At 48.6% G+C, this 16,166-nt stretch overlaps 1 protein-coding gene across 1 annotated transcript in view; it reads right to left on the bottom strand.

The window, feature by feature from the left end:
* Positions 1-16,166, bottom strand: part of Wdr66 (WD repeat domain 66) — a 76,145-nt gene that overhangs the window by 27,633 nt on the left and 32,346 nt on the right. The window contains 8 exon segments of the mRNA XM_021163954.2: positions 373-536; positions 1,340-1,454; positions 8,597-8,781; positions 9,854-10,027; positions 10,903-11,054; positions 11,258-11,508; positions 12,242-12,436; positions 15,131-15,348. Of these exon segments, the coding sequence (XP_021019613.2) occupies positions 373-536; positions 1,340-1,454; positions 8,597-8,781; positions 9,854-10,027; positions 10,903-11,054; positions 11,258-11,508; positions 12,242-12,436; positions 15,131-15,348 (1,454 nt within the window).

Raw genomic sequence — 16,166 nt, 5'->3', positions numbered from 1 at the left:
CCCAAGCTGGAAATTTAGAGTGTGGCCCAGGAAACTGCACGGCAGCCTTTGATCTGCACATTGTCACCAGGAAGCATCCTGAGAGCCAGGTACTGTTTAGTCCTAGCACAACATGGGGCATGTAGCAGGTACTCTGAAACCAGTCTGTTGTAATCAAATGAAAAGACAGGGTCTAAGGGGCAGAGCAATGGCAGTTTAAAAGTGTTTCCTGTGGGTGGCTCACCATGACATTAACTCCAGCTCCAGGGGATCCAACGCCCTCTTCTGGCTGCCTCAGGAACTGGCATGCATATGTATATATTACACACAAACACACATACACACACAAGTCTACATTTCCTTATGGGGGCCAGGGTATGTCCCTTCACGTACCCTAAGTTAATTTTCCACTGCACCACTGAGCGATCTTGGCCTCCGGCTGTGAAGGCAAAGTGGCCATCGTAGGAAAGGGCCATTCCAGCCACCCCGTTTGGGTGGCAAACGATAGCACACGTTTTGTGGGGGTTGCCGTCAACTGGTAAGATCTGGAGTCCAACCTGGAAAGGCAAGTGGAGATAGATAATAAGCTTTACCTCCAGACACTGGTCCTGTACATTCACACATCTGGGGTCATCTGTCAGAGATGGCTTTAACATGGATATATATATGTGTGTGTGTGTGTGTATATGTATATATAACACATATCTGATATATATGATATATGTATATGTATATATATATATATGCAACTGGTTTGTATAACTTCCATGCAAATTAGATTTTTCCCAGCCAATAAAAAGAAAGAAGAGCATCCTTTGGAGGGCCATGAATTGTCACTGGTAATCTTTGAAAACTCAGCTCAGAAATATCTCCTAAGGGCCCGTGAGATGGCTCAGTGGGTAGGAGAGAACCGACTCCTAAAAGTTGTCCTTTGACCTCCACGTGCGTATTGTGGCACATGCGCACTCACTCACACACACACACAGTACACACACACACACACAAAATTAAAACAAAAAGAAATGCCTTCCAGAGCCTTTCTCGCTAATCTATGGTTATTTTCAGAATGGTCAACGACCCCCTATGGAGGTAATTCTGTGCAGCAGAACAACTACGGCCCATGGGTCTTACTGTCTGTTCTATTATTAAATGTATTTATTAGGGAAGGGACATTAGTGCCACAGGGGTGCACGTTTGGAAATCAAAGAAACAACTTTCCCAAATCAGGTTCTGACTCAGGTCGCCGAAATAGGCGGTAAGCTCCCTTACTGGTCCAGCGATCTCACCGACCCCGGGGTGTCCTGCTCTTTAGACCCAGTGCATAGCCATCCTGCAGGGGCAGAAGAGGGAGGGCTGCTACCTTGTCCTTGTTAATGAACACCAAGTATCGCTTCTGCAGCTCTAGCGTGGACTTTACGGGGAGCACCTGTGCATGCTCAATAGGCGACCCATACGCAGGTCCAAGGAGCGTCTTTCTGTATGGGGGGGAAAGAGAGTATAAATTCCTTAAGCTTCAGTGTATGGTTTAAGGCTGGACTTGACACTGCCATACTTTTTGCTGTTGTTTGGAGGTTTGCTGTGAGGTCCAGGCTGGCCTAGAACTCGAAATCCTCCTTGCCTCAGCCCCCTGAGTGCTGGGGTGACAGGCATGCACCGGTCACGCCAGACTCCTTATGTATCTGCGATTCTGAATTTCCTGTCTTGTCACTCAGCTAATCCCTACCTAAGAGCCTGTCATTCAAGTGCTGCCAGCGGCCGTTGTAAACAAGGGGCCTGGGATCCCAACAGCAAATGCTCCAGGGGGCTGGGGGGAACTACTGACTGTGAAGAGCATAGCAGTGTGCTAACTTCCTCTCTCTCCATTGCTCCCTAAGGAATTGCCTATGAACAACAGACAAGAAAAAAGCCTGCAAATGCCTTGGGCGGGATGTGCGAGTTTCCTCGATGTCAGGCCCACAGACTGGAATGAGACGCCACCCTCTGTTGCTGACATCCCTAAATACAGGTCTGTGTGACATGCACGTCGCCAAAACCATAGGAGCATCAAGTTGTAATGACGCTGATTGGGCCTCTTTGACTTCACAATTTCTTATTACGTCTTTGTATTCGTGTGTCGGGGTGTGCACAGGTGGAGGTCGGGTGACAACTTGCAGGAGGTGGTCCTCTCCTTCCATCATTTAGGATGTCTTTTTTTTTTCCCCCCAAGGATCTTGGTATTTTACCTAAGCTGGCCTCAAACTCTTAGGCTCAAGAGCGCCTCCTGCCTCAGCCCCCTACCTAGTTGGAACTGCAGGTGCAGGCCAGTTTAGCTTACTCCAATTCGGGTGGCTTGACTGAAGTTTTAAGGTGAGGTCCCTTTGCGGGATGTCAGTGCTGAATCCTGCCACGCCGTGGGCCGGGTGAGAGCACCTCCCCATGCCAGGCATGAGGTAGGTGTCAGGATGCAGACATGTGCACGCTGTGGGCCCTGCTACTGGGGACACAGACTGGCAGCGACTGCAGACGAACAGCTGATGTGAGGTGACACGGAGTCCCAGGGTCTGGAGCAAAGTTTTCCTAAAGGGGCGGGCAGCTGTGTTCAGAGTGATGGGTCAGAGGCAGAAAGAACAGCATTGGATAGCAGGAGAACTGGGCGTCAGGAGGAGATGGGTGAAGGCTTGGGTCCTGGGTCTAAGGAGCATAAACAACGGTACTGAGAGAGACGCAGAGGTAGAGCAAGGTGAGCTTTCTCTTCTGGGCTGTTGGAGACTCAGCACTTTGGGACACTACAGCGCCTGCCAGGTACCCCGTGTATCAGCTAAGGCCTTTCCTGAGGCCGTCCACATGCCGGCAAGTGGGCAGAGGCAGGAGAACAGAACTCTAAGAGCCCTGAGACATGGCTTGGAAAGACTGGGATCTTTGTCCCCAGCTGGGGAAGTTGTGGTGGGCAGGGACTATGGAGTCTTACAGTCACTACCACAACCCAGAAATGTCAATGGGAGGGCCATTTAGGAAATTATACGTATGCACATCTTCATCAAATCCTACACCCCAATGCTCACACCCCTACAAAATGGACACAATGCAAATGTCTATCACCAGCAGATGGACAGATGGACAGGATAGGGCCAACACTCAGCCGTGACAGGGCACTGGTTGATGTCACAAAGTGGATGAGTCTGAGGAACACATTAAGTGAGAGAAGCCAGGCACGAAAGGTCACATGCTGTATGAATCAATCTCAAGGAGAATGAAGTTGTGTTCCCAAGTGCAGAATAGATGTGCTGTGGACAGGAGCAGGCCAGTGACTTCCCAGGACACAGAGAGGCACGACCGGGGAACATCTACTGATGGGAGCCAGAGTTTGTCTTTTGTTTCTTGCTTTTTGGCTTGAACTCACTATATAGCTGAGGATAGCCTTGAAAGATGGGTCCTCCCTGCCCTTACCTCCCAAGTGCAGGCAATAGACGCACGCATGTCTGAGTAATTAGGTAGGAGGGATTGAACCCAGGACTTTGTACATGGGAGGGAGGCAAGCTTTCTCCTAACTGAGCCAAATCCCCAGCCCTTTTGGGTATGATGGATGCTTCTTGAACAGGCACAGCTTAGTGAATACAATTAAAAAAAAAAAAAAACTGCTCCAAACAGTTCATGGCACATCATATGTAGCTGTCAGCCAGTGATAGTCAACCTGTCTACTGATTTTACAAAGTTCCTATCTCTTCATTCTGACAGAAAGGCATTTTACATTCATTGTTTAAACAAAAGGTTCAAACCTTTAGATATATGTAAAATATAAGATCCACATTCTATAATGCTGTGCCCTGTCCCAAGGAAGGCACGGGTGACTGTTTGGTATGTACGACTCACCAAAAGGTAACATACACAGGAGTTCATAAGAAAAAAGGAATTAAACTACTCATACTTGTGCAGCAGTTTGCTTCATCTCTTCCTGTATTGTGGGGATGCTGCCACACTACCGCACAGACAGCTTTCTCGTTGCTGGTTTTCCCCCTTCGCTAAAAGCGCCACTGTATTCTGGTGCACTGACAAGACATCACTTAACCAATGCCCTATTAACACACATTTTGGATTGCTTCCATTTCAAAACATAGTTCCCAACAAGAGATCCTTTTACTTATGCCTTGGCATAAGCGCAGGGCACTTCCGCAGGCTCCATTCCTAGAAGTCAGAGGATATAAAATTTAACAGAGGGTGACAAATTGCTTTCCCCAAAGGTTATGCCAATTTACACCCCCCCCCCAACAGTGGTTGGGCGAGCCCGCTTCCCACACCCTTGCCAGCGCACGGCACCATCAATCACTTTTGTCTTTACTAATCCCATTTGTAGAAAATGATGTCTTGCTTTATCTGCATCATGCAGAGAGGCTGCTGAGCACCTGCTCCTGTGGTCGCTGGTCTTCTGTGGCCATGGAAAGCTGCCTTTCTAGATCCTCTCAAACATTCTAAAATGCACGTTGGCTTCATCACAAGAGGGCAACTCCTCCCCAGTAGAACTGTAGTAACCAGACTCATTATTTCTCCAACCTAAGAGATGCTGTAAGTGAGGGGCTCTTGTTTTGGAAGGAGAGGAGCGTTCTAGAGCTGCAAGAAGAGGTGGTGTCTACACAGCGCTATCTATGCCCTTCATTTAAATGCTTTATGAACTTAACTGCTAACCTTCCTAAGTTATTTTCTGTACTCAAGTTTAGCCAAGACGCTGGGAACTGATTGAAATGGAAACACAACAGTTCTTTGGAAAAATCTGTCGGGTGGCGTTTTGCTGGGGCAAACACGTGAAGGAACATTTCGTTAAAGTGGACACAGGTGTGAAAGGCTCAGGCCGACTCGTGAAGGAACGTTTCCCTGAAGCAGACACAGGAGAGAGGAGATTCTGCTAAAGCAAGCACGTGAAAGGACACATGATGAAGGACTCTTTGCTAACAACACTCAGGTATTGGTCCACCTTACACTGCATAGTTGAGCGGAATTTGTCAGGACTCCATAGAGAGAATCGCACCAAAAAACGTCTGGTGATGTACTGCAGTTTGATGCTGCTTCTGTGCACTCTGGATGATTGGATGCATGGATTGAGGCAAGACCCGTGGAGGACACGTGGTGTTAGGAGAGGGCAATGCTTGCAGGTCTCTCGTCTTTGCTGATCTTCGCTTCCCTGAGAGAGGCACAGCCAAGAACTTCTCCTGGTGTTCCTGTCGGTCCCTCCTGCTGACTCGAGCCTAGACTGAGGCCTGGCTATCTCTGCTAGATCGTGTCACCACGGCTGCTACCAAACTGGGCTGTTGGTGTATCTGTGAGATGTTTCCGAGTGGATTGAGCTGCCGCTGCCTGCTGACCTGTGAACTGAACTGTGGATTTCCAGACAATGCAGATGGGAGTTGATCCAAAGAACTTTTCTAAACAGATCCACTTCCCCCATATCCTTTCTTTTTCATCACCTCTGGTGGGTGGTGGGCTACAAGGGAGGTTAAAGCATTTAAGAACCATCATTAAAAATAGGATTTGAAAAAAAATTAAAGTTACAAGTGATAGTCTCTATCTTTAATTTTGTTTTTGTTACTGTGTGTGATGGGGCGGGTGGCACAGTGGATGGCACGTACCTGCTGTGGCGTGTGTGGAGGTCAAAGAGCAACCTTCAGGGGCCAGTTCTCCACGGTCAGGCTCCTGCAGCAAGTACTTTTTACCTGAGGAGCCATTTCCTCTTGCTGTGTATCCTTTCTTTCTTTCTTTCTTTTTTTAAAAGTATTTCTTTACTTATTATATGTAAGTACACTGTAGCTGTCTTCAGACACCTCTGACAAGGGCATCAGATCTCATTATGGATGGTTGTGAGCCACCTTGTGGTTGCTGGGATTTGAACTCAGGACCTCTGGAAGAGCAGCCAGTGCTCTTAACCGCTGAGCCATCTCTCCAGCCCACTTTCTTTCTTTTTAATAGTTTTATTTCTATTTAAGTGATTTATATATTTTTATTTTATGTGCATTGGTGTTTAGCCTATATATCTGTCTGTGTCAGAGCCCCTAGAACTGGAGTTACAGTTATGAGCTGCCCTGTGGGTGCTGGGATTTGAACTCAGGTCTTCTGGAAGAGCAACTAGTGCTCTTCACCATTGAGCCATCTCTTCAGCCCCACTATTTTCTTAAAAGATGTTTTGAGCTAACCTCAGATGGATGATCAATAGACAGAAACACATGCATACACTACATACACAAACAAACACACACACACACACACGTGCACAGGACTCAATGCAGACTCTGTCTGTCTTTGCTGGTGAATAACTGTTGGCAGGTGCTTGAAGCCTGAGACCTGCCGTGCCTGCATCTCCCACCCTGTGAATCCTGTTCCTAGGGGCTAACTGGGGCTTTCCGTGGATGGCCTTGGCTCAGGAGAATGTGTCCCCTGAAGAGGGAGGAAGGAGAGCCTCCTGAAGCTCCATGTGTTCTCAGGGATTTTAAACACTGTGCCAGATTCCACTTCCTGCCTGGATGTAAGGATGCGGTCCGTCGTTTTCCTCCTTCTCCTTGGGAAAGAGCGGTTGCTGGTCTGCGGGGAGTGGGCAGGCGGGAGATGGTTCATGCTTGGAATCCCAACCCTTGAGAGGTTGAGGCAGGAGGCTTGCTGTAAGTTTAGAGCCAGCCTGAGCAACAAAATGAGACAACTCCAAAAGAAAAACAAAACAAAAACAAAACCCCACAAAATCAAAGCAAACAGAAAAGAGCTTGGGGGTGGGGGGTGGGGGTGAGGGGGTGGAGTTTTGGAACTCTCTGCCACTGAAGGCATGATCGTGGCCAGCTATGATGGTACAAGCCTATATCCCTAGCACTCCGGAGACTCAGCTACATAATAAGTCCCCTGTCTCAGAAGCAAGCTAAAACCAACCAACCAGTTAAAACTCTGAGCTCCCTCAGAGCCTCTGAGCCTGGGCATTCTGCTGCTAAGGCTACTATCTTTCTTCCCCCCACATTCCCTCTTCTCCACTCTTTTCCAGCCATATCCACTGGCAGCCAATCACTGGAAGAGAGGCTCCCTCCCCACAGGGTTGACAGGGTCTGACCATGGTACAATCCCTAGTAGAGGGCAGAGTCAGAGCAAGTACCAAAGGCTGAGTCTTGGCTTGCCTGTCTAACTGGTTCTCCAGAGCTTAGGGAAGCCTCCTGAGACCTCAGAGAGACAATTCTTTGCAGCTGAAGACAAAGTGGTCCTGTCCCAGGGACAGCACACATTATCAGTGTCCCAGGTGAAGGAAACCTGGGGGTTGCGGGACTGAAAACCCTATCCACCCCCAACAGCAGGACACCTCTGTGGAAAAGACGGATGCCTGGATGCCAAGGGTGTGGTCTGCACCCTCCATCTCCTCTTTCCCTCCAGTCTCCTGCCTCAGGGCTTTAACCTCCTCTGCCTTTGCCTCCACCTCGGCCTCCACAAGATGAAGAGTGTAACTCAGGTTCTCTGTGTGCAGTACAATCTGCCATCTGCCTTGTCCGACCTTGGATTTGACAGATCTCCAATCTCTCCTTCCCCGACACCCCTCGCCTCGTCCCCTCACTCAAGGTCCATCCCGTTTTCCTGGCTCCTCGAGCCTCAGTCTCCACTCTCTCTCCCACTTTTACAATTCTGCTGGCCTCATTTCCAAACAGGAGTCTGACCCCTAAGCTCCACCCCCAACCTGCTGGGCACTCTCTGAAGGCAGCAGTCCCTCTGCCCACAGGAACTCCCTCTCCACATGCTGTCTTTCCAGTCCTTATGCACAGCACCTGTCACACCCACCCACCCCCTGCCTACTTACTAGAATGTTGTCCCCATCACTTAAGTGTCTGTCCCATGAGAGAGAGCTTTGTCTGGACTGACTTTCACCACCTGGAACATTGCCTGGCCCAAGTAAGGGATGAATGAATAAATGAATGTGTTCAGCTGGACTTAAAACTCCTTTGAGAAATAGCATAAAAAAGAATCAGACATGGGCTGGAGAGAGGGCTCAGCAGTTAAGAGCACTGACTGCTCTTCCAGAGGTCCTGAGTTCAATTCCCAGCATCCACATGGTGGCTCACAACCATCTGTAACGAGATCTGACGCCCTCTTCTGGTGCTGTCTGAAGACAGCTACAGTATACTTATATATAATAAGTCTTTTTTTTTTTTTAATCAGACATGTTTGCTGGGTGTGGGGACACACACCTGTAATCCCAGGTCATGGGTCACAGAGGTCAGGACTACAGAGTGAGACCCTCTCTCAAAATAAAATCAAAACAACAACAAAAATCAAATACTTGGGGTGTTTTGTTAAAAATAGTTGGCTTGGGTTTCTTTCCTGTATGAGAAAGGTTTGGAACACCAATGGCACCCAGTGCTCTGGATTCTGCAGAGATACATGGGCACCAAGCTCCCTGTCCCTCACCTCCCTGGTCCCTGCCTTAGAGCAAGAATACCAGGTCGGCACCCTTCTGCAGGCATGGCCTGGCTGTGTGCTCTTGGGTGAATACGCCTTATGTTATCTGCGACTCAGTCTCTCCCTCAGAGAAGGATGTGGGATGGTGCTTGATGCTATCCCCAAGCTCTTAGCAGCTGGGGACTGAGAAACGGGCGGAGCCAGCACAGCGCTGGGCTGCCCTGGCGCTCACCTGCACATCTTCGTGGTGGCATTGAAGAGCTTCACTTTGTAGCCGCTGTTGCAGATGAGCAGGAAGAGTTCCTTGGTGAGCGGAGGGTACCAGATCATGCAGGTCGGGTAGTTGCCCTGGTCTGTCCGGTGAACGTCCAGGACATCCAGGTGGTCTTTGCAGCTCTTGACAAGATTGTACTCGATCTGAGGAGGAGCACGGGGACACATGAGGAACCAGCTGGAGGACAAGCTTGGCTGAAAAGCTTCAAGCCCTGGGTGTCAGCCTCTAATGCCTCTAAGGGAAGTCCTCTGACTCTCGATCTGTGTGTTACCTTCACGAAACACTCATGGTAAGCAGCATGGTGGGCTTAGCACCCTAAACCATCATGCCTATGGATCCCAATTCTTGGCAGTGCTGTCTCTCACGGGCACGCAGGCCCATCCATGAACAGGTGTCACAGACGTTAAGGGTAGCCTGCCTAGGGACACACGGACAAGATGTGGTGGAGGAAAAACTTAAGTCTAAGCCCAACCAACCCCAAACCTGAGCTCTGACAATTAACTTCTGCCTGTCATCTTCAGAACTAATTCAACCCAAATCTCAGCACTTGATGGTTCCGGATTAGCAGCCTGCTCAAACCAGCCTGTTAGTACAGACAAGGCGCAGGCAGGCACAGAGAAAAGAACAAGAAGAAGACTGGGTGGAGGAAAGCAGGGAGGGGGAGGGGAGACAAGGGGGGAGGTTGCTGGTCAGTGGGGGGACAGGATGAGTGCTTCTGATCTCCTTAGTTTGATAACATCATCTATTGCCCTACTGCTCTGCTTAGCCTTTGTCAACTTCATACAAAATAGCAGAGAGAGAACCTCCCGGAGGAATTGTCTCCATCAGATTGGCCTGAGGCAATCCCGGGACAAGGAGGCCTGGGCTGTATGAGAAAGTATCTGAGTAAGCCACAATGGAAAGCAAGCCAGCAGATAGCACTTTTCCATGTGCTCTGCTTCAGTTCCTGTCTCCGGGTTCCTGCCCTGAGTTCCTGCTTCAGCTTCCTGGAGAGATGGAGTGGCAAAAACCACCGCTTCCAGACTTGGGCCACGTGAGGTATCATCTCAGAGATACCAATGTGGAAAAAAAATCTGTGAGATGTCACCCTGTAATCATTTTTTCCCATGTGTTATAGGTGGGGTCTACACAAGATGGCAGGGATGGAACGAGTTGGGGGAGGGGGAGGAGGACGGTGCTGGTGATCAATCAGGCAAGCCAAGCAGAAGAGCTCACCAAGAATCTGTCTTTCCCGAGGCTCAGCAGCCTGGGCTCATTGCTGTCCAGGTGGACGCCAAACAGGAGGCTTTGGATGCTGTTTTGGTGAGAGCGAAGTCTTGCCAAATACTCCCAGACCCTTTGTCCATTTTTGACCACCACCATATAGACGGCCACGGTGAAGTTGACGTCCTAAGGGAGCAAGAGCAGAAGTGGTTCCCTTAACTTTAGGACCTAGGACTGACTCGTCTTCGTGGTCTTCACACTCATTTGCCTTCGGGATACGTTCTCCAGACAAATCTTAGCATAGCGGAATACGTAGTGATGCCTGCCCATTCTGCAGGCTGGGAGACTAAGGCTACTGGGTCATAGATCAAGGCAGAAGGGGAGGAGGTATGACATCAGACTCACTCTCCATGTTCTTACGCAGTTCCCCATGGAAAGCAGAAAGCCCTAGTCTTTCTGCTTTTGTCCTCCCTACATTGTCTAGCTACACTCAAACAGGGCAGAGTGTCAGAGAGCAGCCTGCAGGGGGCGCTGGTGTCCATGCCGGGTGCCAGGACAGCTCTGGTCCTTACCAGTACTGCGAGTACAAGCCAGAGGCCAGGCTGTATGTGAGTGGAATGCTGGGGGAGGTGGGCTAATGAGGGCCTTCCTCATCATACCGCCACGCCCCACTGCCACATCTGACAGAAAGGCAGACCAGGGGACAGTCAGAACCACTTGTCTGAGATCACATGCCCTAGTCACAGAGGGAAGGAACAGAATCCAAAACCCTGAGGAAGGACATTGAGATCAATCAATGATGAGACTTCCTTGTCAAAATGATCAGAGTGATGAAGGATGGGCTATGAAGAAGGGGTCCCGGAAACACAACAGCCGGCCAGCCCCTGGGGCTGCAGAATCCAAGTCTGAACATTGTAAGGCCCTGCTCTTGCTGCCCGCAAAAGTTCTTCTACCTCGCCAACCTTTCCCCCTCCCCTTTGGGTCACAGCTTGATTGGGACGTAACCCCACTGTCCCCAGACTCCCTGAACCTTCGAGCACCGAGCAGAGGGAGCTACTCACGGCCGTCGCCATGTAATTGGAGTCGTGTGAGAAGCAGCAGTGGGACACGCTGCTTTTGGAATATTTGAAGGGCTCCGGGCTTTCATTTTCTAAAGACATCGCATCAAGAATATACACTGTCCCCTCGGTGAATCCAGCTCCAAGCAGGGCTCCTGAAAGGACAAGTCCGAGAACGGTGACGGGAAAGGGATTCCCTTCTTTCTGAAGGTAAGTCTGGAGCAATGAGCAGAAGGGAGACCCTCCACAGGGAAACTGGAAGGCGAGGCAGCTTGGGAAGGACACCAAGGCTCAGCTATGTGTGTGAGGCGGGGACAGTCCCTCTGGGTATCATGGAACCTGCTGAGAGTCCAAGTACCTTCGGGGTTGTAGGTCAGACACTGGACTCCAAGCCCCTTCTCGAAGGTCCTGCTGAACAGATAGACCTTCTTCTCGAAGTCCCACACCTTGATCATCCCGCAGACACTCCCGACTGCGATGAGGGGTTGGTACGGGTGGCAGGAGATGGCATGGACAGCGTCCCTGGGTTCCACGAAGAGCTTCTCAAGTTTGGTGCCATCCACGGTCATGTGGTACACGGTGGCGTCAAACGTCCCAATGATAAAATTCCTGTTTGCCAAGGAGAGACCCAAGAGGATCGGCGTGTGCAGGGAATGGCCACGCCAGGCGCTCTGCTTCCGGCTGTCCGTGAACCGCCTTTGTCGTCTATAATTTGGTGACATTATTAACCCAACATCTCCAAAAATATGCCACCAACATCCAACGGCCTCCATTTGCAAGTGAAAAAAAAGCCCGATCTCCCACATGTAAATTGAGTCATTAAGTATGCAGATGGACAATTAGCTAATCTACGCATGCAAATATTCATTTGTGTATGCAAATATGGAGTTGGGTGCCCGTGTACGGCCGTGCCTGTAAAGACAGCGAGGGTAATTAAGCAGACTCACAGATAATTCAGTCTTGAAATGTTATGGCTATTAATTACCACAACGCCTTTAACCTCAGCGGCTAGGACAAGCTTAGCTCTGAGAAATGAGGCTAACCCACAGCAAGGACTCCTCCAGGCGCAGTAAGAGATGAGAACCCAGGCATAAAAGCCACCCAGCTTCCAGTTACTCCGGCTTCTAGATAGTAAAATCCTCAACAATTAATTTTTTAAAAAAATCCAATACTAAATGCAGCCAACCACGGAGCTGTTTCTAAGACTAACTAGGAAGGTGTGTTCCCTCAATTCTATCTCCTAGGAACAAGAGACACATTGGTTGGTTGCACCGCACGCAAACTGAAGGGGGCACCAGTTATTTCTCAGCTGTCCAGATGACTAGATTCACTAAGGGCTCACCTGACAACGAAAAGGTCGCCTCTGAGAGTGCAGTCTGTGGGGAGGTTGGACTTCTCGGTCGGCGGGCTTGGAACGGTTTTTGAAAAGGACAGAGTCCTTATGGCGCCCAGTTTGAAGTTGCTGTACCAGTTGACCACGGAGAGGGTGTGGTCGTAGAACTTAATGTTGCCCTTAATGTCGCCGGTGACAATGTAGCTGAAATAGAGAAAAACGCCAGGCTGTTCCGTAGCGCTCATGGTGAGATCCATCCACGGAACGTCGTCTAACTGTGGCAGACCCTGGAGCCCATGTGTTGTGACGTCCCATGCAATGCTGCCCAATGAGGCTGCCTTTACTGAAACACCATTTTACATCTCCAAGGCTAAAGAGAAGTTAAGAGATCTGCTCAAAACCCAGCACTGGTGGTGCACGCCTTTAATCCTAGCACTCGGAAGGCAGAGGCAGGCGGATCTCTGAGTTTGAGGCCAGCCTGGTCTACAGTACAGAGTGAATTCCAGGACAGCCAGGGATAAACAAAGAAACCTAGTCCTGGGGGGAAAAAATCTTTTATTGTAAGTATATAGCAAATACCACTTATACCTATCTGGGCTCCATGTCTACAGTACATGGGAGCCCAGTCAGCGTTGCCTAACGTAAATGGCATGTTCTTACCATGGAAAGGTGACTGACTCACAGTCACTGCCATATAACGACAGGTGACCATGGAGAGCGATCCAACAGCTCTCCCACATCACCGAGGCTGGGCAGTGGGACATGGTCTGCTTTCTAGGAGGACTCTGCAGTTAGAATCATCAAAAAGCCACACCCTGTCATTCACAGGCAAAGACAACGCCTGGCTGGCTGACAATGTGGCTTTTATTTCTAGCCCTTCAATCCATCCTGGGAGAGCTTTTTTTTTTTTAATCTTTTTAAAAGAATTCTAATGACAGAGGGAGAAAGAATAAATTTTCTCGGATGTCAGGCAAGCTGATTAAGTGAGATTTCTGATTAATAAGCAAGGCTGGTGGGCAGAGTAATTGGCTAGGGCTGTCTTTACTGCCCTCTGCTGGGCAGAATCAGCATTGCTCACCCAGTGTTTGTGAAGCCCTCTATTCTAGTATGGGAGAGTGGGAAGTTAGGCCTGGACTTCAAAGCCTCTACCCTGAAGCCAACTGAAGGTCGAGTGTAGCATCCATCTATGCTCTAAAATGTCTTCTCATGCCTCCGAGATGACGACTGTACACCTCTTTGTAAAGGCACGCGCAGATGCCATGACTGTCCAGCGCCCCTGCAGCACTGCGGGAAGTGAACGGGCTCAGCAGAGGCAGATTGTACAGTGGCTCTCGCCATAGGGCAGCTCCCAGGAATGTTTCTAACACACTAATGATGGCTGGTTTGTCTTTTTCTTTAACCTAGGGCTCCACATGTTCTGAGCAGTGTACATGAAACCCTTATAAAGTTATTGGGGGTGTGGGCAGGAGTGCACAGTGTGTGCACGGCAGGTCAAAGGATAACTCCGGGAAGTCAGTTCTCAGCTTCCTCCTTTACGTGGGTCCCAGGGACTGCGCTAGAACCATCAGGTTTTCATGACCAATGCTTAATTCAGACCCAAGAATTGCACATTTACAATATAAATGTTGGGGTGGTAGAACACGAGCTAAGGGAACTCTTAGGGATTCTTGAGAGCATGAGGCAGGAAGACAAGCTTAGGATCAGAACCAGCCACGTCATGAGACCTTGTCTCAAGAAGCCATGCAGAAAAACAAAACAAAACACCAAAAACTCCAATATAGGATATGTAATTGTTACTGTGCAAGCAAAATAACAAAACTATCTGAGTTCTATTGTTTTTTAATTATTTTAGATTTTGAACAATGGTTATGCACATGAGAGTTTCTGCCTACATATAGGAATGTGTGCCAATGTATGCCTGGTGCCTTCAGAGGTTAGAAGACGGTGTTGGATCCACTGGAAATGAAGTCATAGATGATCGTAAACTACCCCGTGGACGTGAAGGAATGAACTCTGGTCTCTGCAAGAGTAGCCTCTTGCCATGTTTTCTTCAATTTAATGTATGAGATTGGGGGGTGTGAAACAGGTTTTAGTAGCACATGAGAGAAAGAGATAGCTTTTGTTCCACTGACACGGAATTTTTTAAACATGATGTGTGTCCATGAGTTTTTCAAAAGTCTCGTGGAGGGGCTGGGCACGGTGATGCACACCTTTAACTCCAGCTCTGAGAAGGCAGAGGCAGATCTCTGTTGCGTTCCAGGATAGCCTGGTCTACACAGTGAATTCCAAGCTTGACAGGGCTGTTCTATTAGACCCTGTCCAAACAAACAAACAAACAAACAAACAAACAAAATCCTCAAAATGCTCAGTTCTTCTCCTGAGAGGCAGTTAATGCCCGTGGTCAATTACAACTCTCCCCAGAAATACTCTATGCATCTAGGAATCTATAAGCAAAAGGGGTTTAACAAAGAACCATGGGCACTGGGGATGCTGAGAAGAGTGGTCCTGCCCAGGAAGAACCCCTGACTGGCTATCCAGTACCGACTGCCCAGCCCAGAAATTGTGTGCATACAAGCAGCAACGTACAGACTGTGTGGGCTGTATCTTTACATTTAGAAATATACATTGCATAAAATGTAACAGCAGCTACAAAAAAAAAAATAGGCCATGAAATTCACAAAGGGTAAAGAGGGGTAGATGGGAGGGATTTAGAGGGAGAAAACTATGTAAGTATCTATATCTATATATATGTAAATATATATGTAAATACACACACACACACACATATATATATGTGGATATATATATATATATATATATATATATATATATATATATACCAGAGGTCTACAATACATGTGTGATCTCACCAGGATCCTCTCTAATCAGACTCATTACCTGTCGATTGTCATGAGCACCGTGATGGCCTCCTTCTGTAAATGGACCAGTTTACGAGGCTTGATGAAAGGGAAGGCCGAGATGGCGGAGGAGGGGGTGGAAGATGGGTAGTGTATGTCCCAGACGACCAGCTTCCCTTCCTTGGTTGCTGACAGTACTTGTGGTAACTTCAAGTGAAAGACAGACTGGCTAAATTTCCCCACAAGTTTGTTGAACGTCTGTGTTTCGAAGACAGGTTATAAGTTACAGCCAGTAATCATAATGATGATAATAGAACCAAAACGTGTATCTGTGTGGCATTTTATAGCATTATAATATAAACACAACAGGACAGAAAACAGAAATGGCTGAAAACCCACAGGTGGACCGCTCCTGAGTTGAGTGAGGGCCATGTGCTGTGCTCAGTTACACTGCTTAGATTATTTATTGATTTTGTTTTTCGACACAGGGTTTCTCTGTATAGTTCTGCCTGTCCTGGAACTCACTCTGTAGACCAGGCTGGCCTCGAACTCATTTTGTGTGCATTGGTGTTTTGCCTGCATGTAAGTCTGTGTGGGGCTGTGAGTTACAGACAGTTTTGAGCTTCTATGTAGGTGCTGGGAATCGAACCCAGATCCTCTGGAAAGGCAGCCAGTGCTCTTAACCAACAACTCACCACCAAAAGAGTGTCTAATTACTGCTTATACCTGTCCAGCTTCTCTCCTAGAGTCTTTTACACCCATAGTCTGACATAAGCAGAAGTGTGCTCTAGGTGAAAAGCATAAAATAATTACCCTGATGTCCTTTGACAGTAAGGTATTGTCCCATCAGAAGAAATTGTTTCAGTCCTTAATGTAAGAATGCTATGGTAAACTGGGAAGTGGTGGCGCTCGCATGCCTTTAATCCAAGCACTTGGGAGGCAGAGGCAGGTGGATTTCTGAGTTTGAGGCCAGCCTGGTCTACAGAATGAGTTCCAGGACAGCCAGGGCTACACAGAGAAACCTTGTCTCGAAAAAACAAGAAAGAAGAAGAAGAAGAAGGAGGAGGAGGAGGAGG

This window comes from Mus caroli, chromosome 5, assembly GCF_900094665.2.
Source record: "Mus caroli chromosome 5, CAROLI_EIJ_v1.1, whole genome shotgun sequence".
Taxonomy (NCBI): Eukaryota; Metazoa; Chordata; class Mammalia; order Rodentia; family Muridae; genus Mus; species Mus caroli.
This window is presented reverse-complemented; position numbering and strand designations above follow the sequence as displayed.